This window comes from Cavia porcellus, unplaced genomic scaffold, assembly GCF_034190915.1.
Source record: "Cavia porcellus strain 051 isolate PalLab524CR breed Dunkin Hartley unplaced genomic scaffold, mCavPor4.1 scaffold_12, whole genome shotgun sequence".
Classification (NCBI taxonomy): domain Eukaryota; kingdom Metazoa; phylum Chordata; class Mammalia; order Rodentia; family Caviidae; genus Cavia; species Cavia porcellus.
Window position 1 is genome coordinate 82,832,777 of NW_026947495.1, and position 24,341 is coordinate 82,857,117.

Below are 24,341 nucleotides of genomic sequence, written 5' to 3' on the forward strand. Positions count from 1 at the left end.
GGACCCTGTGACCTTGGCATCATTCCCTGCAGGTGAGCAAACCTCTGCGGTTTATCTGAGCTCCTTCCACCTGCAAATGTCAGGTGTGGTCCTGGATGCTCCAGAGGTGACACTGTGTGCTGTGTGTGACGCATCCACACGGGGCTCCCCAACCACAAGCCTGTGTTGCCTTCCTCGGCAGCAGTACCAACACCGACCATGCTGCCTGAGAGGAACCAGTCTGCTCATGGGCTCTGAAAGCCAGGCTCAAGATCCCCACTGCGAAATATCTCCTCTGAAGACCACGCTGGCCTCATACTACCAACAGTCGCTGTGCAAACAGAAACAGCCCCCCAGGCCACGCCACTGGAACAGGCCCAGCGTGAGGACACTCGCTCCAGGCCGCAGCACCTGCCCCACAAGGCCCTGAACCACGGGCCACCGCCCTGACTGCGTGGCTCCCCACACAGAAACACACTGTAAATGCAAACCATACTCTCTGTTCTCAAGACAATCAAGAAAAATACATAGATCATGGCAATTTTTAAAAATTTATTGCATGTAAAAATAATATGTTGGACATCTTAAACTGTAGGATTAAAATCAGAGTCACCTGTGCCTGTGACTTGGGTGAAACGGAGCTACCAGAAAACGCACCCCTGCACAGGTGGCCTCCATCAAACCCCACCCACCCACAGAGCCTGAGCGCTGAGTACCGGCCTGGTGCCACGCTGTCCAGCATGGTGGCCAACAGGCGAGCTTTTCCCAGACACCCTTTCTATTCCTCTCCTCTGCTTCTGGGGCTGGGAGACCAGGGAAGGTCACTGTCTGCTCAAAGTCAATGCCCAGAGTGGCCGGGCAGGGCGTCAGCAGGCACTGGGGCTGCAGCTCCTGCTTCCTGTGTCCAGCCCCTGTCGGCCCAGACAACAGCTTTCCCCCCTCCTCTCCTTCCTTGTAAGGAGCACTCAGGGTCAGGGGAAAGGGACCTCCTGTGCAGGACACCGAATCCCCACGAGGATAAGTGACCATCACCCAGTGAGGTGGGTCAGGAGGGGTCAGGAGGGATGAGGAGGGGTCAGGAGGGATCCCTACCTCTCGGAGTCCTGGGGTTCTGTACCCTCTCAACAGCTTCAGGAGCCCAGGGTGCCCCATCTCCTCCTGAGTTTCTTTGGGCTGTGGTCTCTGCTGATCTGAATGCAGACTCAAGACAAGGGGCCAGCAAGCAACAACTCCCCCTGGAAAACACCTCAGTGAGGGGTGGAGCTCAGGCTGTCCTGCCTGAGTCCATGCCGTCCTTAACCAAAGCCAGACCTTGGCCCTCCATGAGGGACCCTCTGGCCGAGTGAGGAAGCCCTGGTGCCCACCAGCCTAGAGCAAACATGGAAGGAGTCCCCTGAGCACCAGGCGCTGGTGATGGCCACCCTTCCTACTGCCTATTTCTGGAAGAACCTGGTGCTGGCTCTCCCTCACACACCCTGAGCTGGGGCCAGTGCCACCTGCAGCCTCTCTCCCCACCCTAGTGTGACCTAGGGAAGTTCCAATGCCAAGACCTACAACCGGAAATGGAAAGGGAAGACAGGGTCTCTCAGCCCCACGCGATCCCAGGCGTGGCCTCAAGACAGCCGGGCCAGTCTGTCCTGCCCTCCCGGGCCCCCCAGACCCCTTCCCCTCACGCCTCCTCCTCACAACCCAGGAGTCACACAACCTGGGGTTCTCAAAACCTTGCCCCAATGTTGCTGGTAAACCTGGTGGCAAATCTGGCGGCCAAGACATCTTCAGGCCCCACCACTTCCTGGCCCGCTGTCCTCCAGGGGCCTACCTTGACCAAAGTGTGGTCATGCATACATGACTATCTTTCTTATAAAAAAAAAAAAAAAAAAAAAAAACTCACTTTATCCTGAATTAACTTCCATTGGAAGCCATTTTGGAGCATACAATAAACTGCTTCCACCAACTCTGGGAGAGGGAAGAGCACTGACGGGTGCACAGGTGGCACCCAAGGGTGCACAGGTCCCTGCTAGGCCAGCCATGTTGCTGTCTCCGTGGGTCTGGTTTGTCTTAAGCTCTTTCCACCCATGACGCATGGCGAGTGGCCGGGGATAGCCCAGCACCCAGCCCCTGCCTGAGATGCCCTGTCCTCTCTCCCTTGGCAGGTGGGCAGGGTCCCTCCAGCAAGGCTGGGTGCCATGCAGGCCAGCAGCCTAGCTTAGCTCCAGGACAAGAGCAGTGCTGGGCAACACGAGCCCGTGCTTGGGCACCCAGAGGCCTGGCGTGGGAGTGGGCTGAGCTCCACACCTCACGAGAGACCACAGTCCAGCCTGAGCCACATCCTCCTCAGCTACAGAAACACTGTGGCACAGCAGGGTTTGTGGACACCAGGGAGCCACATAGTGGCCACTTACCAAACACAGGCTAGCCGCCCTGGGCAGGAATGGTGGGAAGCAGTAGATATCACCCTGGGCTCCTCTCAGGCTCAGGGCAGGTCCTCTCTGTATCAAAATATTGATTCTTAAGAGTGAGGTGGCACCTCATGCCTGTAATCCCAGCATTCTGGGGGCTGAGGCAGAAGGATCACAAGTGCAAGCCTACCCTGGGCCACTAAGCAACTCCGTGAAACCCTGTCTCGAAAGAAAGAAAGAAAGAAAGAAAGAAAGAAAGAAAGAAAGAAAGAAAGAAAGAAAAAAGAAAGAAAGAAAGAAAGAAAGAAAGAAAGAAAGAAAGAAAGAAAGAAAGAAAGAAAAGGCAAAATACTAGATACTGATCAGTACCAAGAACCAGCAGTTCCAATTCGGGAGCCCAAAGGCTCAGCAGCCCTGTGGCCTCCTACAGGGGTCATCAGCACTGACCAGCAAAGAGCGCTTTCTAGGAAAACAGCTGTGACAGACAGGGATGGTGACCAGAGGCCAGGAACCCCCTACCCTGGCCCAGACCTGCCAGGCCACAGAGCTGTGCGATGTCCGCGTGTTCCCAGCCAGGGGAGGTATTGGCGCCCATGTGCTAGATCAAGGGACTGAGGCCTCTTTGTCAAGTTGCTGACTAGAACAGACAACACACTTCCTGATCTTGGCTTGGAAATTTTTTTAAAAAATAGAAAGTAGAGTGGAGAGCTTGGGTGTGGCCTGCACACTAAATGTACAAGGAAGCCCCCAGGGCCCAAGGTCCACCCGAGGCCTGCAGCCCAAGGCCAGGAAATCACTACCCGAGTCCAGGAGCTCCAGGATTTGGCTCTCTGCTGTGTAAGACTTTATGCTGGAGACCGCTGAGCGGGTCATGTTTAAAACCATACGTTCACGGTGAGTCTCATCACACTGCCACCAATCCCTCTGAAAAAGCAACTCACAAGTCACAGTCCTGTGGGCCAAAAGAGCAGTCAATGAAAGGAGTCCTAAGTGAACGTCTGCTCCGCCAGGACAGGTCTGGGGTCCCCCGATGCCACTGGGCCAAACGTAAAGGACTGTCCCAAAGCCTTGATCAAGCTCCGGCCTGGTGCCGGGCAGCGGTCAGCAGCGCTCAGGTCCCCAGCCAGGAGCTAATAAAGGAATCAAGCGTGCAGCTCTCAATGAGACGCACCGCCCGGGTTTCCAGCACGTTTCCTTCGGGGAGCTAGCCTCACACAAAAATTATTAAAAACTGAGATCAAACACTGCCCAGAGCCTCAGAGGAAATCATCCTAGAATGGAAGAGTTTTTATCAAATGAAAAAGGAAAGGGAAAGTTTTTAGAGTAAAAAATAAAGGCTTTGCCCCTCATGAGACGAAAGCCCTGCTGACTCTGTTTAGGGTTGGAATGGGAAACACGGATGCACACTTAGCAGGAGCGTAGAAACCATCACTGTGGCATAAATGAGGGCAGACTTCACACCGCCGACTCCGACAGACAGGCGACCATTACCAAATCCACCTGGACTGTTGGAGGAGCGTGGCTGATCCCCAGAAAGGACATGCAGAACGAGAGACCCGGACAGTGGTGAGGGGAGCAGCGCACCTGGAAGCCCAGGCACCTGGCTGCCCGCAGCGCCCCGGAACCCAGCTTGGGGTCTGCTGCTCACAGGTTATTTCTGTGACCGGATCACACTGACAAAGCCCCGCTACGAAGAGGAAAACTGGGTCCAGTGGGATCACTTACTTCCCAGACAAAACACACAGGGACCTATGAAACTTAACAGCCGTCACCTACATGGGAACTCCAACAGAGAAGACCAGCACAGGATTCACTTTCTCACATTCTAAATTGTGTACTTTATATGATTTCAAAAATAAAATGTAAATTTACTATTTCAAAGACTACAGAGACCATGTAAATCACTGCGTACAAAGGCACTGTCAATCCTACTTCGTCCTTACTCATTAGCCAAGAGCTACTGGATGACCAAAGAAGGAATATTATTTGGCTTTTTTTTTTAACTGCTTTTAAGAAGCCTTGCCGAAGCCTAAAGTGATCTGATTCCTGAACAAAGTGAGGAATCTTTGCCCTAAATAAAAGAAAAAATTTACCTTCCTCAAAACAAAAGAAAAAACCCTAGATGATGACAGTATTTTAAATTGAGGGTGATTCCAGGTACGAATGCCTTCAGCACAAAGAGGTTTCATGTCCCTTAAACCCCCTGGGTTATTTTACAAATTCTTTAAGCAAAAAATAATTTCCAAGCCTCAAAATGAAACCTATCAGCATTGCCCTCCCCAAAGGACACAATTCTGAAACAGTTCTAATCTTGCAGGCTGCACATAAAATACCAAAAACACAAGTCAAGCACCCCTGCGAGCCTGTGTTAAGAGGATTGGGGTTTCCTGGGGGTCTGCTCAGGGGTGTGGCATGGGTGTGGGGTGCACCCAGCTCGGGTGCAGTGCTTTCATCTCAGACCTGAGCAGGGACAGCACGCGGCCCACATACCACAGCCCCCCAGAGAGAAGCTCCCTCTCCGTTTGGCTGACAGCACAGGAGCAGAGCAAGCCTGGGGTGCCACCCGAGGAGAACATCTCAGGAGCCCTCGGCAGGAGGGACCATCCCCACACTGCTTCCACGCCGTGCATTGGCCTTCGGTGTAATTGTGTTTGACAGAATATAAGCTCTTGGCAGTTAACTTGTTTACAATAAACGCTTAGTTTGGGTACATGGACTGTATTTCAGTCTTACAAAATATCAAACACCAACCTACAACAGCCCCATTATATGGGGCCGAGAATTATTTTGCTATAAAGCTTTTTATTGGGGGGCCGAGGGACTGGCTCTGCAGCTTGCTTTCCACTAACTGCTTGGAGCAGCATCAAAAGAGGGGCACTGACGCCCAGCCCTGAGGGGCACATTGGGGCAGCACTGCTGCACACACAGGGTGGCCCTGGGTCTGCCACGGTGGCACAACACACACAAGGGACAAAACGGGTCCTTGTGGGCCCTGGCATTTCTCGTGGCTCAGCCGTGTCCCCAAGGAAGCTGTGGCCTGTGAACACCACTGCATGGCCCATTGCCCCGGGGCCTACAAGATAGCTGCAGAAATGCACTCTCGGCGCAGCCCCGGCCGAGGAACACGGCAGCCTGCCACCCGCGGCAGTCCTGCCGCATGTCACCTGGACACACAGGGGAAAAGCAGTCAGGACCACCTTCCTTGCTCTGGGAAAGCGGCTTCTCCTGAGACTCATATGTGCCACAACTTCCCTCAGGACAGCAATTTGCTCTTCTCCCGGCTGCAGTGACAAAGGGATTTTGGTCTCCTAACGCACACTGGCCAAACCTGAAGGGCAAACTGGTCTGCAGGCCGGCGAGCCGCGCAGAGCCGCCCACTCTGCACCTCCACAGCACTGCACACCCCTGTCCCCCACACACCCCAACCGCCTGCCTCCCCAGCTCTGTACTCCCAACAGCTGCCTGATCAGACGCTCTAACACTGCATTCATGCACAGAAAATATCCGTGCACTTAGGAATTTTAGGGATATTTCACATACAAAAAAGAAAAACTACCCTGGGAAATGCAGTCAATTTATAACGAGATTCCCATTTCTCTCCTTCTATTCCTTAGCGGCAGGTGGCATACATTTTTTGTCTCTCAGCTTCTGATAAAGAAGACAAGACACTGACTTCTAAGTTTTAAGGGTCCTCAAAACTGATTTTACAAAAAAACTTAACACATGACTTTCTCATGTACAGGAGACAGAAGAAAAATATTTTCATTACATTATCAACCTCACAGATCTTTCTTGTTAATATCAAAAGCACTACTTTGCCATATGAACTAATGGAAAATTGTTACATTCATCTCAGATAATCACTCCTTTTTAAAATTAAAGATGCCCTTTTAAAACTTTGACTATTTAACTGCTGTTTTCTTAGGGCAGGTGGGACGTGAGAAGGAGGTTTATGAAAAAAAATGCTTTTTTAATTGTAAAACAAAAATTCCCTCTAAGGCAAAATGACACTATGCCAAGTTCCACTCAGAAGTGCTGCTTAGGTTTAAACTGTGAAGTCCAGCAAAAGCGGAACCACTAATAGACCCTGCAGGCTCACGGCAGTCACCAGCGTCAGGTTCTGTAAACGCTAAGCCTGAAAACCCTTTGCTGACAGAAGTATTTTAATGAAGCTGCTATTAACTGGGCTCCCTGGACTGAGTAACAGTTTTTAAAAAGCTTTTTTGGACTGTTTGGTACAAATTCCACCACGAAACGGATGGCTTCATGGTTGGGACAGCTCTATGGTGGGGAGGGTCCCACCAGGAGGTCCTCCACACTGCCTAGCTCACGCCTTGCATTTCATCTTCCTCGGAGAGCTTGTAAGTCACAGGCTTCAGATACCTGCAGCATGAGATCAAAGAAACGGCCCCTCCACAGAGTCCAGTGTCAGGCTGCAGCTGCTCCCAGCTGCGTCCATCAGAACCTGGGGTCCATCCCACAGTCACCCCCTCATTCAGTAGCTCCCCACTTGCTGCAAGGGCAGCAAACAGGGCAGGGCCAGAAGCACCCGTGGCTCTGGGTTGCTGCCCACCAGCTTGCTGGGTGGGGCCAGGGACCAGGAATGGGAAGGCTGCATGAGAGCAGGACCCTCTGCATCTCAAGGGACTGTGCATGACCCATTCCCCTGGGGGAACAATGGTGTTACACACACATGGAGCTCTGTCCACCTGACCGGGGAGGGGAAGACGGCAGGCTCAGGGCCACACCAAGCTCTCTGCGGCCAGGTGCTGCCACAACTTTGGACAGGCTGCACGGGGGCCAGGGCAGGCACAGGCAGGTGGGGTGCCCAGCCTCTCGAAGCCCTGCGCCGCCTGTGAATGAAGACAAAGCCCAAGCACATCCTTAACCTCTCCGCCAGCATCGCAAGGAGGAGCAGCACCCAGTGGGCTCCCAGCGCAGATTCAGCTCAAAAACCTGCAAGTCAGGAAGGGAGCTTGGTCGTTCTGCCTCTCCTCTAGGACGAGAAATGTGCACATGGTGTGACAGGTCCACCTCATTTTTCTTAATGATGTTTTTATTATTCTTTCACTCAATTAAAGTAGAAATGGATATTGCATCTTCTGACTGTATAATTGTTATTGTAATCTGTTTTCGATCACTGCTTGGGAAATGGGTCCAAAACAACATAAACTCTCCGCTGCCTCAGAAGACGAGCCATTTTCTTTTACTACGACACTTAAAGAGACATTTATCATGCTGCTGTGTTACCATCTCTGGATGATGACAAAAGAAAGTTCTTGTTTTTGTAACCAAAAAATAGTAATAATAATAGCTCAGAAACACTGCGATTTGAGCAGTTCTAGTATGAATGTATTTTTCTAATAAGCTGTTAGAGATACCAATTTTGCCTTCCTTGCACGTAGTAATAACTGAAATATTTGCAATTTAAAATGCCCAACTTTAACACGGGGTATAATCCAAGGACACATAAATTCTGCTATTTTACCTCTATGCCTTTGGTCATTTCCTAGGAGTTTTGGGCATTTTGAACCAAATATTCTCTCTTTGCAAAGAAAATACTTTCATGTGTCAAAAAAATCAATCATTATCAGTTATAAAAGTACTGAAACATCAAAGACATCTTTTAAAGAAAGAAAAGGTACAGCTGTGGAAACATGACAGACTCCAAGCTGTTGGCGTGAAAATGCTCACAGTTGCCTCCGTGGGTCTTGGTGCTGGGAAACACCCACTCCACTCCGACTGGAGTCTCTCCTCGTGGTGTTTTTGGTATCCTGCAAGTCCCCACGGGAACAAAGACTGTGCTGTGCATCTCAGTCACTGTGGCTGAGGGGCACCAAGCCGTCACTCCAACGTGAAATGCATCTGCATTTATAAATAGCAGCGTGCAGGGCTCCCTGCCCTTTTTTTTTTTTAAATCTTTGTTGCATGTTGCATTGCAGTTTAATAACCAGTGTTAGGACAGGACTGCATTCCGGGAGCGAGGCAACTGGCGAAGGGCACAGCTAAATTCGCCTCCTCACCAGCGAGCAGAAAAAGCCTCGAGAAGGACTGGAATTGAAATCGACTTCCCCCAGGGATTCTACTCCCCTAATGTGCCATAACCACAGATAGCAAACACGCCTGCTACAGATAACTTTATTTCAAGGTTCACATGCTTACAATTTCTACTAATGCTTTTTTTATCCTACATTTTGGGCCTTTGTCAAATTAGGAACTTTAACATCCACTACTCTTTCTTTTTAAAAGGTACAGACATCAATTAAAAAGGGGAAAAGTCCACGCTCTAAATCTAATTGCCATAATTATATATCTCAGCCACATCTGCACATATTATATCCTTTTGCATATTTTTAAAATGTAGAATTAAATAAAACTTTGTAAATAGGGAGCAAAAGACACAAGTTGTATGAGATTACGAATGTCTTTCAGTGCCACTTAATTATACTGATTTTACCACAATTTCTAAATCACTTGCTATTAAATGGCAAAACAATTCTGTTAATTGAAAAGAAAAGCATATAGAGTCCCATGATGTTGAAACCTCCACTATGGAACATTTTTATAAAACACTAAAGCACGCTACGTTCCTGGGCTTGAAGGGGCTTGTTTCTGGGTAAAAGAAGAAAGTAAAAGCCTGGTTGATTGATAACAATGAGCAAAAGCAACATGACTTTAAAAAATGGAAAATAACACACGACAGAGGCTACATCTGTGCTGTCCACTTTGAATCTGTGAGTCCTCAACTGGCTTCTCTGCAGCCCAGACCTCCACGCCCCGCTCAGCACCCATCCCAGTTTTCTTACGGAGGAGATGATGCCTCCTTTGTGTATAATAAAGATCCATGTGGAGCACACAGACATTCTTAAAATCCTCTCCTGTATTCTACCATGAAAGGAACTCGCAGCTCTCCTCGCGGACGCCCGAGTCAAGACTGAAGGGCAGCGGCCAGGGCAGAGGGCAAAGACCCGTGCCGTCCTGGGCAGTAAGGGCTCGCGCATCCCCAGGCGCCATGGAGGAGGAGGAGGAAACGAAAAGGCAAACTCTCTCCCTCATTCCGAGCTGAGCATAAAGGTCTCCTACTTGAAACCATTTTCAGTTATTTCCTCCCCACCCCTTGAAACAAATAACGAGTTAAGATGCATGGGTTAGATCCAACACGCCACTGCTGTTCCTACTCTGGGGGCAGGGGAAGGGGCCTCGCTGCCAACGCTTCTGCAGAGAGTTCGGGCTGCTAATTTTCCGTTCACAAAATCTAAATTCTCCTTAGCATCTCACACAACTCATGAAATAATATGAAACAGTATTATATCACTGCAAATTGAGACATTTTTATCAAAATAAAGAGTGATGATGCCAACATTTCATTTGTCATTTCCCACTTGTCACTTTTCACTGACAAACTGTTACACATACAACTTTTGTCAAGTGCTCCGTCTTTAAATATGTTCCAAGTGCCATTGTACCTCAGCTCTCCCACAAGGAAGACAGCAAAAATCGCCATGCTGCTACACGTCAGGTATATAGGTTTTTTAAAGCTTACTTTTTAAATAAAAGATGGTGTATTAATTTACATGCTATGCAAGATGAAGTCTGGTTTCCTGAAATAATGCTCTGCACTAATGTGAGATTATTAATAAGAAACTTTTTTAATGATGAGAAATTATGTCACTTCTTCAACAAATTCTAAAAAGCATAACCAAAACAAATACATGATTTGAAATTTATCTAGCCCTGCTAACCTAATCTTTTTTTAGAAACACACACATATAAACTATTTCTATACTAAATTCTTAAAAAAAAAAAAACAGGAATTTTAAATCAACAAAGGAGAACCACCAAGCTTCACTCCTTACCCTCTCGCCAACTACACTAAGTAATTACCACAGTCTTGCTGGAATAAACCTCATTTCCTAACTCCTAAAATGACCCATATTCACATTCTTAAATATCTAATAAGTGATGATTAGGTTCTTTTCCTTCACTACAGAGATAGGTAAGCCAACAGGAAAAAAGGATTAATACCAAGATGTACAGACTGGCCCTGCTGCTTACAACCCAGGGAAAGGATGATATTACATTTTTTCCAGGGATTAAAAAAACAGATGCCTAAGGGACATTTATGTAGTTCCAACACACCACGCACAAACACAGCAAGGCACACAACATGTGCACATTTCACTGCAGATGACACTGAATATACAATGGTCAGTGGGTTTCTGCTGATGGAACGTGAGTCGTCCAAAATTACTTGAAACACCAAATTATGCTCAGGACTTGGAGGGGTGGATACCCTATGTTCTATTTAATGTGTATGTTCCATTGCATATATTTTTTGACCAAGTATATCTTTATTTTAATAACAGGCCAAGGCCTAAAAACACTTTACAGAAGGGCTATTTTTCTACCTCAGCAAAACTACAGAGAACATGCCAGATTGTTGGATGACCCCAAAGCCTAAGTTCACTCTATTTAAAAGATCTTAAAACCTTTTTTAAAAAAGTAGAAGAAACAGTCTTTTCTCTTTTGAAGAAAGACTGGGAGTCCTTCCTACAAACATTCCTTGAGAATGGATTTTCTCATGTACCCCATACTGACACTTACAGTTCCTTGTTCCTAAGTAATGTATGCACTGAATGTAAATATCTACACTCATGTATACCCGCACTCCTTTCAGAAGGTAAAATGTCTCTCTGCGACCGCTAACACAATGCCCACACCTGACCTGAACCATATTTCTTTCACTCTGAAAGGAAATGTCCCACACGCAGACGACTAAGCTGCTGCTGTGGACAACACCCAGCTCTCTCCAGGGAGGCCCTGCACAGCGGTCCTGGTTGCACTGCTCGCGGTGGGGCACAGCAGTGTGTGCGGCACAACGCCGTCCCCCTGCAGCAAGACAGTCACATCCTCGGAGGGCTGCCTCCTAGCAAGAACAGCGCTGCTGTGGGTGAACCAGCGAGCACACGGCTTCCATCCACAGTTCTTCAAAGAAGTAAGTTGTTAGTTTTACAACAAAATATTTTTCAAAAGTAAATTTAGAAATGTTATCTCTATAGGATATTCCCAATATTCTCTACAAGTATTTCCTTTAAAATCTAGAACATTTAATGCCCCCAAAATCAAAAAAACTCTGAACAAAAATGAAAAACATAAAAGTGATTTCTGATGTTTAATGCCTCCTACCACCCGGCATACACCAGCGCTGCTCATTCAGTTCCATAAAGCTGTCGGAAAGCTCTTCTTTAAGCCAAGCATTACGAAGGGGAAAGCTTGTGTCAAACTGGATGAAGCACGGTCCTGATTGCTACTAAAACACGACTGGCCGGCACCTTCCGGCAGCCCAGGCAGAAGACAGGCTCTGCCTGCACTAGAAAGCACCAGCACCCCTTGGGCTTCAGGCTGCAGCCGCAAGGGTGAGGCGCTCCACGCTGCCCACGAGGGACTGGGCCAGTGGTGGCAAGAGGGGTCATCTGATTCTTATTTACATCGTCCTTAATAATCTCTGTTTCTAAAAGTTCAAATGTAAGTTCTAAGCAACCATTTCACAAATACAAATGTCCCCACCATTAATCATCCTTTTTTGGAATCCTTATGGAGTGAATTACTAGCTGAGAGGGGACGCCAATTTGAGTAAGTGAATGTGACCCAGCAGGGATATAAAGCTGTCAACACCATGGTGCTCTTGCTTGCTCTAAGCTCTGCAGCCTTCATATGTTTTTTAAAGAGGTATTAGCCTTTTCTTTCCTGAGGACCTTCTATAAAAGCTGACTGTCATAGGCATCTGAGCGCTTGTATTTTACTCCATACATGCTTTAAGACACACTGCTTACATATGAGCAGGAACATCCTAGTATGTGTTGTAAAGACAGAGCTAAATCGATCTGTTTTCTGACAGTCATCTAACACTAATCACATTTTAAACAATGAACCAACTACTAAGTCTCCCATCAAAAGTGGGCTTGGAAATTGGTAAACCAGCCATCACCTCTACTAGTTAAATCCAGACTCTAAAATCATGCCCCTACTTTTATACAAATATGGAGTTTTCATCCAAAATCATAACAAACTTGCTTTCCCTAAAAAAGTAGAACAACAGATTTTACTATGCAGGCCAATGCACTCAAAATCAGTGAACTGTTTCACTGCATATCAGAAGCATAAGCTAAATTAGCATTTTATTGAGTAACCGATTAATTCAATGTTTCCCCTATCCTGGGTCAGAGGGAATGCTTTAAAACAGGGAACATCAAAGATTAACAAATATGTGTTCCCAAATTTTAAGCTCTACTTTTCAAATGCAGTTTATTAAGACCATCTTTCTGACACTGACACACTATGGTATACCTGAAAATGGTAGTAAATGATACAACTGTGCTTTTTGCAGTTATCTATGCTTAATACATTACTTTATAAAGAAAATTTAAACAAAAGGGTGCACACTGGTAGATATATGAACTATTTTACATTTATCTTAGGTTCAGAAACAGTCTTTCACCTAGTACCTCTAACTAGAAATATATTTTAAACATTTTTTTAAAAATTGAGAATGTGCATTTTTTTAAAAGGCCTGGTACTGCTCTAGTCTATGCATGATTAAAAGTTACAAAGAAATGAAATTATTAACATCTTAATGTACATTTGGAAACCATATAAACCTAAACCCACAAAATAATTATTAACATTCAATAAGAAAGCTTTGTACTATCAGAATTTTATATTCTAAATTAACACATTTTGAAATTCTCTAAATCAATCTCTTTTTAAATAACCTGTGCTATATAGTACAAAAGCACTTTTATAGGAAAAAACTTTGAAAATTTACCACATATAAACTATTTTAACCACTGCACTACTAAATACTGCAAGTGTACACTAAGACAAAATAATGTCATCTTTATTTTCAGTTGGGAAAGCATAAAATAAAGACTTTTGATATTACTAAATGAAATTAAACCTCAGAAAAGGTAACTAAGGCAGCTCACTGAAACAAACTTTTGCTTCATGAAGACAAAATCTGTGGTTTGTATCAAATTTAAGTGATCAAATAAGGTTTACAGTTTCAGAAAATTTAAAAGCCACCACTATTTTACACTAACAGTATCCCCCTGGTCAATAAAACAAATCAGTTTCTTTTACAGTTCAATATGATGGGTGGGGGGCAATTATTATTTTAGGGCAGCACAATTTTTATCAGTTACACTCTAAACATTTAGAGACTTCTTCCTGTCCAGTGGATTCTAGGTTTTCAGAAAGAGACTGAAATTTTAAACCCAAGTTTTTTCTTGCACATAAGGCCACTTTCAGAACACATTGCCTCCCAAGGACTTCTGCAAACTCGTCCAGCCAGCATCAGCACCACTACATCACCTTCACCTGACCCCCCAGGCAAGGTCCCACCCAAGCTTCTCCTCTACACTCACATCTGTGATCACAGGGAAAGCCCCAGGTTCTGGCCAGTCTCAGGTTGACACCACACACAGCACACCCCACTTTTGGTCACAGAACTGTCAGGTTTTCTCTTCCTTCATCAAAAGTATATTTTCACATCTCTAAAAGGGAAGATAGATAAGCCACACTCTACAGCCAAACAAGTTTTTAAAACTAATGCTTCCCCAGGGACAGGGTTAATATAAAAAATTGACGCAAACTATCGTCCATGTATACCACAAAGGAACAGAAGTAGCAAAATAAGCAAAAACCAAAAATGTCATTTTATAAAATGTCTGTTTTTAACTCTTTAAAAGAGAGCAGGCATTTTTAAGTATTTACTTCAAGATCTGGTAGCAGACATCTGGTACATGGGCTGACAGCTCATCACTAAGTTCGCCAGGGTTTTATATCATTTTAGCCCAGCCAATGTAAGAATTACATTAAATAAACTATGGGAAACGTTAGGGGAAAAAACTTTAGAATTAAAAATTTGGAAGGAGCAATTTATCTCAAACCGATACACACACACACACACACACACACACACACACCCCACTACATATCATGCGGAAATGTGCATTTTTGTACATAAGACAAGTAAGCAATTGGCATGCAAACCCCAAAATATTTTAATGCTCACATTTCTCTTTTATCTGTATATTACAAGGTTACTTTTCCTTGTCACTTAGTAGTGAAAACAAAAGCAAAAGCCTATCTTTAAATAACACTAAATTCTTGGGAGTGGAGCTAGCAGGTAGCTAATCAGGCTACCTGGCAATATCCTCCGGTTCCCTAATTCGGGACAACTTTACAAAGGCCTGCGTGGAAACTTTGCAGACAACAGGGGCACTGACACTCCCATGGGTTGAGGGATTCATGGACTCCCCTTTGCCCTGCACCACCGAGGACCCGCTCCCAGCTGCCACTCCTTTACCTCCAGCGCTATCCTAACACAAAGTATAGCACCAGCACGCAGTCCTGCACAGGCCTGAATGTACCGATGACTTTACCAAGCCAGCGCACCCCAACCTCATCCCTGCACCCAGCACCGAGGCGAGGCTAAAGTTAAAGCGCTGAAGAGCTCTCGAGGAAAATCTAGAAACAGTTAGCTGGCTGTGACATAAACCTGCCAACACCTCAGCACACAGTGGCAAAGTGCCCAAAAAATGCCACCCTCTGGGTAAACCACTTTCTGGTTCTGACTCGAGATGAAGCCACCCGCGGCGGAGGCGGCCCGGGCGCTGTCACCCGGCCCGCGGCTTCCGCCTGACCCCGACCCGCTCCCGGCCCGCGCGCCCGGTTACCTCCCACGGCCCGGGCCGCCGCGCCGTTAGTGCGCCCGCGCGCGCCCAGGGGGCTGCCGTTCTGCTCCAGCCGCGCCGCCTTCGCCGGGGGCCCCTTGGCGTCCGGGCTGCCGCCTCGCCGCTCGGGGCTGTCCCGCAGGCTCGGGCTGTCGCTGCGCCGTTCCATGCCGCTCGGGCTCGGGGACCAGGCTCCCGCCGGCAGGTCGCAATAAAGCGCGCGGGGACCTAGGGGCGGGGAGGGCGGGGAGAGAGAGGGACAGCCGCTCACACACGTGACAGGCGTTGGGCCGGCGCCGCCCCACGGCCGCGCACCCCCCCCTTGTGTCGCTGGGGTCCCCGGGTCCCCAGCCTGCCGCACGCACCAGGCGGCCGCTGTCAGGCTGGGCGCGGAGCGGGGTCCTCGCGGCTGACGCGGCAGGCCGGACCTGGCCCAAGGCGCCGGCCACGCTGGGGAGGAGATCGCGGTTGCGCGCCACAGTAGCCCTGCCGGGCACGGCAACCACACAGCAGGGAACCAGCCCGACCCCGCATCCACATGCGCCCCGGGACTCGGGCGCCTCTCTACGCCGCCTGGCCACGAGCGCGCGGCCGCGGGGTCCCGGCGCTCCCGCCTGCCTCCGCCACCCCGCGCGTCTCCTCAGCCCGCACGCGGACGCCCCGGATCCCGCGCGGTGCGGCCGGACACAGCTCCACGTCGCCGTGCAAAGTTTCCCGGCCGCCGGCGGCCACGGTTCCGCACAGAGCTGGGCACCCCAGAGGCCCTGGCAGTGGGGACGCGAACGAGGGAACACCTGAGGACGCGGCGCCCGCATCGTCGCCCGGATCCACAGAGACCAGGTGGGGAGGCCGAAGCAGGGGCGCGGGCGGGCCAGACTGGGCTGGGCACGCCCGGTACTTACTGCTCACGGGCGGCCGCGGGCTCGACTGGCCGGGGCTGTGTCCATGGAGCAGCAGCAGCGACTCCAGGGCGAAAGTTGCGCTGGGCTGCGGGGCGCCCTGTCCTGCTCCCAGCTCCCAGCCGCCGGTGTCCTCGCGGGCGCGGAGCGCTGGTTATGACGAGGGAGGCGGAGGCGGGGAGGAGGCTGGAGGGGGCGGGGGTCCGCGCGCGGCGGCGGTGGCGGGGACGACGGGGGACGGGGTCGGGGCCGGGGACGGGCCGGTCCCCACCGGCGGACGCGGGCGGGAGCGCAGCGGGCGGCAGCGGCTCGGCGCGTGGAGTCACGCGGCGCGAGTGAGCCTTTCTGGGCCGTACCCGGTTTCCGATTTCGCCCCCTCCCCCCGGCGTCCCCAGATCCTGCGCCTTCGAAATAATAATTTGGGGTGGGGGCAGGGGATGGCTCGGGTTATTTCGGGATGGGCTGGGGGGGAGCCGCCCGCGGCAGACGGTCCGCGCGGGGGCGGGCGCGGGGAGGGGCCGGAGGAGGGGCCGCGGGACGTGCGCCACCCGCGGGACGCCCGCGCGGGGCCGGGGCCGGGGCCGGGACCGGGGCGCGGCCGGGTGCAACAGCCCCTCCCGCCCGCGCCGCGCCGTGCGGCGCCGGACAAAGACCGGGTCCTCCGTGGCATCCTCGGTGGCCGGGGCTCCAGACCCTGCGCGTCAGGGCCGGACAGGGCGCGCGGCTGGGCTTGGGGACCCGGGCTTCCCGGCGCGAACGTCCCCGCCGGGCCGCAGCGACGCGACACCGCCACCAACTTTCCCGGCTCCCGCGGCCGGGCTCTGCCGCGGGGCCGCTTAAGGTGGCCCCAGCCGGCCCGGGCTCTGGGGCGCGCTCCTGCCCCACCGCCGCGCCCGCGCGCCGGTCCTCCTTAACAGCAAGCACGTGGGCAGGGGCCGCGGCCCCGCGAATGCCTGCGGCGTCGGCGGACACGCGCCGCGGCGGCTGTGGGCAAGTCCGTGTGGACGCTCCACGCCGGCCTGAGGCTCCTCCATCCGCCCGCACACCTTGGCGCCTCCCAGTGCTCGGACCCCAGGGACGCCCACGGCTTGCCGCCTGCGCGTCGGTCTCCCTTAAGAAGCGCTAACTGTACGGCGGCGCCAGAGGGCCAAACTGGATTCGGTTTCGGGAAACGCGCTCAGGGCCAAGATAGAAATCCTCGGACCCGCGCGCAGACCGCTGAGAGCTGGGTGGCCGACAGCGCGCGAGGCCGTTCGCCGCGTGCTTTCACAATCCCCCCGCACCCGTGAGGCTCCGTTCCCGCGGCCTGAGAGGCGTCGGAGTCTCAGGAAAAAGGGGGGGGTCCCTGGGAGGAACTCCGCCCCCGGCCTGGGTCCGGGACCCTAGGGAACCCCGCCCCCGCACCCCCAGGGCGCGTCGGATCCCGCGCCAGCCCGGAGGCGATCGTAGCTCGGCAAGGGATAGGGAGCCGGCCCGAGCGAAGACGCGGGGCCCTTGAGGTCCGGGCTTCGACTAATTTTCTCGGTTCTCCGCCCGCCCAGCCCCCACCCCGCAGCTAGGCACGCGAGGCCGTGGGCCGCGCACCTGGCCACGCACCGCCCTCGGCGGGCCCAGTCCTGCTGCACGACGGACGGGCGCGACAGCGGACTCCTGCAGCCCTGTGCTCCGCGGACCCGATGAGGGCGCCCGTCCTGCCAGCCGCCTGGCGCTCACCTCGGTCCGCCTCGCAGCCTCAGATCCGCGCGGGACCGCGAGGTCGGTGCCGACCGCGCGCGCTGCTTCTGGGGTGCAGAGCGCTGCCAGGGTCTTTCCTGTCTGATTCGTCACTATTATTATATCTACGATGCGAATGGTTGGAACGCTCACCCCAAGTCATTAATGAGCTATTTCACCGACGCCGCTCCGAGAGCTTCATTTGCATTCCGGGATCCGGCGCTCGCCTCGCCGGGCGGGCGGCCTCGGCGTCACTTATAGCGACACGGCCGCACTGTTAACCGGTTAATATTTTATAAAGTGTAAATATTTTATTATGTTTTGAAGGGAACTATTGATTCTAAATTATTAAACCCCTGAGAAGGGTTATTTAAATAAAGTACGCAGTTATGTACAATTAAATGTACATTGTGGCTAGAGTCTGCATCTTTTTTAATCCATCGACTTTTCTGGGTCGTTTTTTAATACTAGGAAAGATCTATCATTTTGGGAAAATGTCGTAGAGTAGTTTGCATTACATTTTAAAATAAGTAAATAAATAAAATTGCATTTAACATAGAGAAGAATGTCCAGTTCGATAAATCATTGGCAGAAATGTATTTTGCATGTGTTTGGTAGGTAGCTCATTTTGTAAGTTTCTTTTCGATTTTCAAAAGGATAAGTGTAGGAGGTTTTCAGATGTATGTCCAGTGTGAAGTGCATTTTTTCTTTAATTGCCCTAATAAAGGTCTTTTCTGTTTCAAATTACATATGCTTTTTACTGTACAATTTTTGAATTGACCTTCTTTTAACTAAAGTGGTTATTTCCAGCATATTTAATTTCAACAATAAGAGATATTTTAAATAACATTCTTATGTTTTGTTAAAATTTTCTACTTTTTAAAACAGGAAGTGAATAAATCTGATGATGATTCAAGATTTTTTGTTTCGTTTTGTATTGTTCATAATGGTTTATTTCCCAACATTTTTGAAACAAAATCACACTTAAGAATTGGCATAAGTACATTTGTCTCTTTTTAAATGTTTGATCCAAAATCATTTTTGCGAATGCAGATACGGTTTGCTTAGCATTTGGAGCACCAGCTTCACCTTTTCAAATATTTTTGGCCCTGGGCTCCCTCTTGCTCTCTTCGTGGAGGCCATGGGCTCCATCTCTCTCCTTCTCCCACTGCCAGGATCTTTGATTCCATTCAGTCAAAGGTCACTTCTTCAGGATCCCAGTGAGATTAGTTATTTTTAAAGTGGCTGATCTTTATGTTCTGGGCTTTCTGTGCATGGTCTTTCTGTGGTCTTCTTCCTATCTTCCCTCAGGCCACCTTCCTTTGTCGGTGGCCTGCATTCTAATGACCACGTTGCTTGAGGACACTGAGGTTTTATGGCCCTGGCTTGCGTGGGGTGCACACTGGGTCGCTGATGCTTGCCCAGGATCTCGAAGGCCCTACTGCCCAGCCTGGGATCAGTGTCCAGCATGGACACTCACTTGGCCTGAGAAGGCCCAGCCTGTCTGTAGCTCCCATGTTCTCCCCTCCAGGCCCAGAGGCCCTGCCAGAGACGGCAGCCTCTCAGAGCCTGAGGAGGGACTCTGTGCCCTCCTCTGGGGAACACACAGGAAGTCCTTGGGGATAGTCAGATGCATCAGTAGCCTTCACAGGACTCCAGCTTTGCCTGGCCTACATCTGCCCAGTCTTGTCTGCCTGGTGGGGTTTGCCGTGGCTGTGCCCAAATGGCTGCCAGCTCTGAGGCCTAGGCTGGTGTGCCCAGGGCTGTTGTGGAGAAAAGGCCAGCATTTGCCTGCTCACAGCCAGGACTCAGGGCTGAGCCTGTAGCCCTGAGGGCCAGGGAACAGCAGGGACACAGGTCTCCCAGTTGCCCCAGTCTCTCTGACTCTGGGACACTTAACTTACCATTCACTTCTGCGTGCTTTCTCTGCCTCCGGGGCCAGCAGATCCACTGCGCCGGTGACCTGTCCTGCTGGCCCAACCAGGACAGGATGGGGACCACGGAGGGCTGTGGTGGTCATGGGCCATGAGGGCCCAGGGCGCCCACGTGCAGACCCTGGAAAAATGGTTCCAGTACTGCCCAGAACTCAGCGGGGCTGTATTTGGTGATAGCCGGCAGCGACCCCCGCGGTTGGGCCTAGCTGTCCCCGCGGGTCGCTGCTGGGTTTAGGTGGGCTTTGCGGTAGCGCTGGCGAGTTTCTGAGTGGACGCCGCGTATCAAACCCTCAGGGACAAGCAAGCCGGGCCTGGGACGCTAGGTGAACGAATCGCCGATGGTCTGGGTCCCCACCCCAGCAGGGCACTTGGGGGCCGCCCGCCCGCGCCCTCTCGCGACAGCGCCACCGCGTGGGCTGCGCACCACCTGCGGCCCGGTGCTGCGGGCCAAGGCCCAGAGTGGAGGCTGCCGCCGGCATCCCACCCTCCACGGGAGCCTGCGAGCGCGCGCGCCGAACCAGCCCCAGCCACGAGCGGCTTCGGGAAGACCCAGCGCGGCCTCCCTGCGCGCCCCAGCTCCAGGCCACGGCCCACGGCCACGGGACACTGCGCACCCGGTCCTCCAGGGGAAGCGACCCAGGGGCCCCGCGTCGGGAGGCGTCCACCCACCCCAGCCTGGGCCCGGCACGAAGCAGAGGTTCCTCCCCGGCCCCCGGGCCCCCTCGGTCCGAGAGGCTGCGCGCGCTGAGATCCGGATGGCGCCACCACGGTCCCCTTCCCTCCCGGGCCTCGCAGGAGCGGGAGCCCAGCGGACCTAGCACTTGCCGGCGGGTTGGGGCCGGGTGCGAGAACAAAGCCGGCTCCCTGTGCAGCCCACCCACGCACACAGAGGGGCCGCAGGCGCCCGCGCGGCCACCCCACGGCGGCCTCGGCCCCACGCCACGCGGGACGCGACGCTGCGGGCTCTAGCGCCGGCCTGCGCGCACACCTCTTTGTCCGCGGTGACCTCTCGGTTTCCGAATCCCCGGAGCCAGCCCTCGGACGGCGCAGGCGACCCCAGCGAGCAGCCCCGCCCTGCCCGGCGCTCACCTCCGTCCACCGCCACCGCCGGCCCGGCCTGGCCGTGGTCAGCGCTGCCACCTCCGGAGCCCAGACCGCCCGCGGCGTTTCCGTCAGCCCGGGCAGATTTCAGTCGCTAATACGCCGGAGAACTGTTAGGACAGTAACTTCTCCTTTTAGTATCAATAAAGCCTAGTAATTGGGTTTGTTGGTTACCTAAGCTAAGAGCGCTCGCAGTCCCCCTCTCCCCTCTCTGCCTCTCTCCCTCTCTCCCTCTCTCCCTCTTTCTCTCCCTCTCCCCCTCCGTTTCCCCCTCGCTGCAAGGTTTTCAAGCCCAGCAACTGTGTGTGCGCGTTTGTGTGGGGAGTGTGTTGTTTGTTTCCAAAGTCTCTGCCTAGGGGAGGCTCATCTTTGCCGCTCCACTCCACGAGTGAAGGGCTTTGAAAAGTGAACTGTTGTTATTCAAGAGGGGGAAAATGTGGCCTTGTGGGTCTCAAGGAGAAGCATGCTAGAAGAGGCGTTCTGAAGATGCCTCCACGGGCTCGGGCGGAAAAGTCCGTGGGGCTTGCTTGATGGTTTGCATTTTAGTTTAACTTACACTGTATTCTGACTCACGAAGGTGGTGATGCGTGTTGTTTCCAGTTAGAAGCTTGTATACTAAGATGCGTTCTAAACTGTTTTCATTTTCGCATGTCTTTTCCAAACCTATTGATAGGAAAGAATTTTTCTACCTGAGAACCAAGCCCCCATTTTAAAATACAAAAAAGGTCTTTCGTAAGAGATCACTGTGAACAGTCCACTCATTAGTGTTTGTGGATTCGGTGCAAAGATTTCTAAACTCTAAAAGCAATCTAGGTATGATTTTGTCCAACTGTAGTAGTGTGTTTGTGTGTGTTTTCGTTTTTGCTGTACGGAAGTTAAATCTACCTTTGAGAGGACTTGGAAAATCGCCGTAATGCAATGTACCTGAAGTTAAATTCCCTACCAAATGCAGCATAACTAGTGCTGCCAGATGTCAGCCTAACGAAATGAGGAGTATTTCTGAACCCCACTACTGCCAGACTCAGGTGCTACTCAGTGCAAAGAAATGGGAATTCAGTTTTGCCCGCGAAGAGGAGGGAAATGCTGGCTCCACCGTTGCCTCTAACACGCCCAAGCTTTCGGCTCTTTCCCGTTTGTTCCTGTGTCCAGCTCCTAAGGAAAGGGCCAGCCCCCTGTTCCTGGGAAACCTCGAGCTTCCCCGAGTTTGCCTTCGTTTTAGACCTTGAGACCCAGATTCTGCTGTGGGTGTCCACTGCCGGTGGCTTTCAAGGCAGAGCAGTTCAGAGACAGATGTGACCTATGCACATTCCCGGCAGGAAAGCGCTCTTCCCTCGGCTCCCAGGCCCAGGCCCAGCCACCACATCGGCCCCCCCACTCCCTCCTGAAGACCTGCAGCCCACTAGATCGTGGGCTGGGGGTGGCTGCAGGTCTGGAGCCTGGGTGCACCCTCCCCATTTCAAGGGTTAGTTCCAGGCAACTTGCCTTCCTGCTGCTCCCCACCTGGCTCAGTGACCCTCACAGGCCTCCCAGGCCCGTGCACAGCTCCCTGCCCCCCCCCCCAGCTCGCTGTGCCTTAGAAGCCATGTTTCCTTTGGCATCCAGCTTCCAAGAAGCAGCACAAAGGATGAAGGAGTGAGAGAAGGAAGCAGAAGCCTCCCTGGGATGGGCAGCTCAGCCTCCATGACCAAGGGGCTCTGGGACTCTGCCTCCCCGCGCGGGTCCACCGGCCTGCGTCAGGGACTCTGTAGGCCCGCACTGCTGCCCTGTGCTGATGTCTGAGAACAGGACACAGAGTCCTGGTTTCCTTCTTTAAAGTCTTCGCCTCACTTTCAGTTTCTCCGCTGTTTTTAAGAACGAACGTCCCGGGCACTGCTTCTGTAGGAGCCTCCTCCTCTCCAAGCCCTGTGTGCAAGAGCTGGAAGTGGTCTGTCTGTTTATAGCAGGTTTAATTAAGACAGTGACGTGCCCTGAACTCTCTGGGCCCCAATCAATGCACTTTGATTGGGAAAGTCAAATAGAATCACATCTCAGGCGCGCGGGGCTGCCCACTGCCCACACTGGGACAGCCGCTGGTGTCCTGCACTGGCCTTTGGAACCCAGGCTGGACCCACTGGTGGAACCCCCAGAACCCAGGCACTGGGCTTGGGGACCCAGCCTCAGACCTTCTCCCTCCTAACCTTTCAGCTGCAGCAAGAAGGGGCCACAATTTTACATTCCCAGATCATCACCCGCAGCCTCCCCCCCCCCTCAGGTGCCCCGCCATGGCCCTGGTGCATTTTTCTAAATTGTCCTCCTTGAAAACCTCAGAAACTGGACTATAGATCTTAGGGCCAGCTAGCAGACTCTGCCTTCACTCCTGCAGCAGCCATTACCTCCCTGTCCTTCCCTGAGCTCCTAAGTGAGGGATCCCCACCACCACCTTCTTTGCCCTTGGAGCAGAAAGGGAAAGGGCTCTAGGCAGCCCCTCCAGGGACACCTTGGCCCAGGACTCGGGTAGAGACCAGGAGCAGACTGTGCCCAGGACCGCAGAGCTGGCAGGGTGTAGGGTGCTGTGCTTGCCTCCTCTGTGCTTCTGCCCTTCCTCTACCCTGAGCCCTGCTGCCACCCTCTGTGATCCGCACAACTGGAGAGCCACGGACCTGCCACCAGTGCCCTACCTCACCTACAGTGGATCCACTCGGTTGCTCAGTCCTCAGTGGCTTGCGATCCAGAGCCCCTGCACCCCCTGGACTGGAGTTGCTGGAAGGCCTTTCTCTGTATTCTGGAAGCTGTTGCCCCTGGGACCTAGCAGGGTGGGCTCAGGACAGCCAAGTGTGTGCCAGCCAGGGGACCGCCCAGTGTCCCTCTCCGGCAGGCGCCAGAAGGGAAGAAGCTCTTTCTTTTCCTCCCTCTCCTTCGGTAAAGGTCCATCCGCTCTCTGCGGGAGCTCACAGCCCTGGTCCTAAAGTGGTCTGTGTGCCCCGCCCCGCCAGGCTGCAGGGCACACGCCACCGCCACCGCAGGGGCCTTGGCGCCTGAGGCTCAGCAAGCCGCCAGCTCCAGAGCAGGCTGCTCTGGCAACTCGGACTGGGAGCGGTGGCAGCCTCACAGTGAGTGCCTGGCATCGCCTCTCCGATACCATTGACTCTGGAGGGGACTCTGTCTACAGCAGCAGCGGAGTGACGGTGACATCGGTGGCCTTCCTTCCTCCTCTGGGGTCTGGGCCCTGCCTGCCCCCCCAGCAGCCCCACCCGGCGGCTCAGCCATCTCTGCACTTTGTCATCGCGCCTGAGTATTTGACATTCGCAATTATCTACAAATACCCTGATCGGTTTGTATATGAAACACTTTTTTTCTTGCCTTAAGGTTGGAATCTGGTAAGTTTCAGACAAGTGGTTGGGGGCAGAGGTGACCCAGGGGACCAGGGCGACCAGGCCTGTGAACTCGATTTGGCAAGGTGGGCGGCAGGAAGGGACAGATTCAAATGCCATCCCCTGTCCCCTGACACTGTCCCAAGGAAAGGCACAAGGAGGCCATGCAGGATCGGGCCACCAGGTAGACCTCCGTCAGTCCCAGGCAGTCAGGCTTCTCGGGAAGGAAGTT

General features: G+C 52.2%; 1 protein-coding gene across 5 annotated transcripts in view; it reads right to left on the reverse strand.

Annotated features, from left to right (window-relative positions):
- Positions 1-20,967, reverse strand: part of Satb2 (SATB homeobox 2) — a 142,565-nt gene extending 121,598 nt beyond the window's left edge. Inside the window, exons 1-2 of one of the 5 annotated variants that reach the window (XM_063259515.1) lie at positions 20,748-20,967; positions 15,116-15,340 (exon numbers count right to left, since the gene is read on the reverse strand). In XM_063259515.1, the coding sequence (XP_063115585.1) occupies positions 15,116-15,281 (166 nt within the window). In that variant the 5' untranslated portion in view covers positions 15,282-15,340; positions 20,748-20,967. Of the gene's footprint in view, positions 1-15,115; positions 15,341-15,477; positions 15,617-16,014; positions 16,165-17,724; positions 17,838-20,747 lie in introns of those variants that run through there. The other 4 variants (XM_063259516.1, XM_063259519.1, XM_063259517.1 and 1 more) reach the window with 4 other exon arrangements.
- Positions 20,968-24,341: the final 3,374 nt, after the last annotated feature.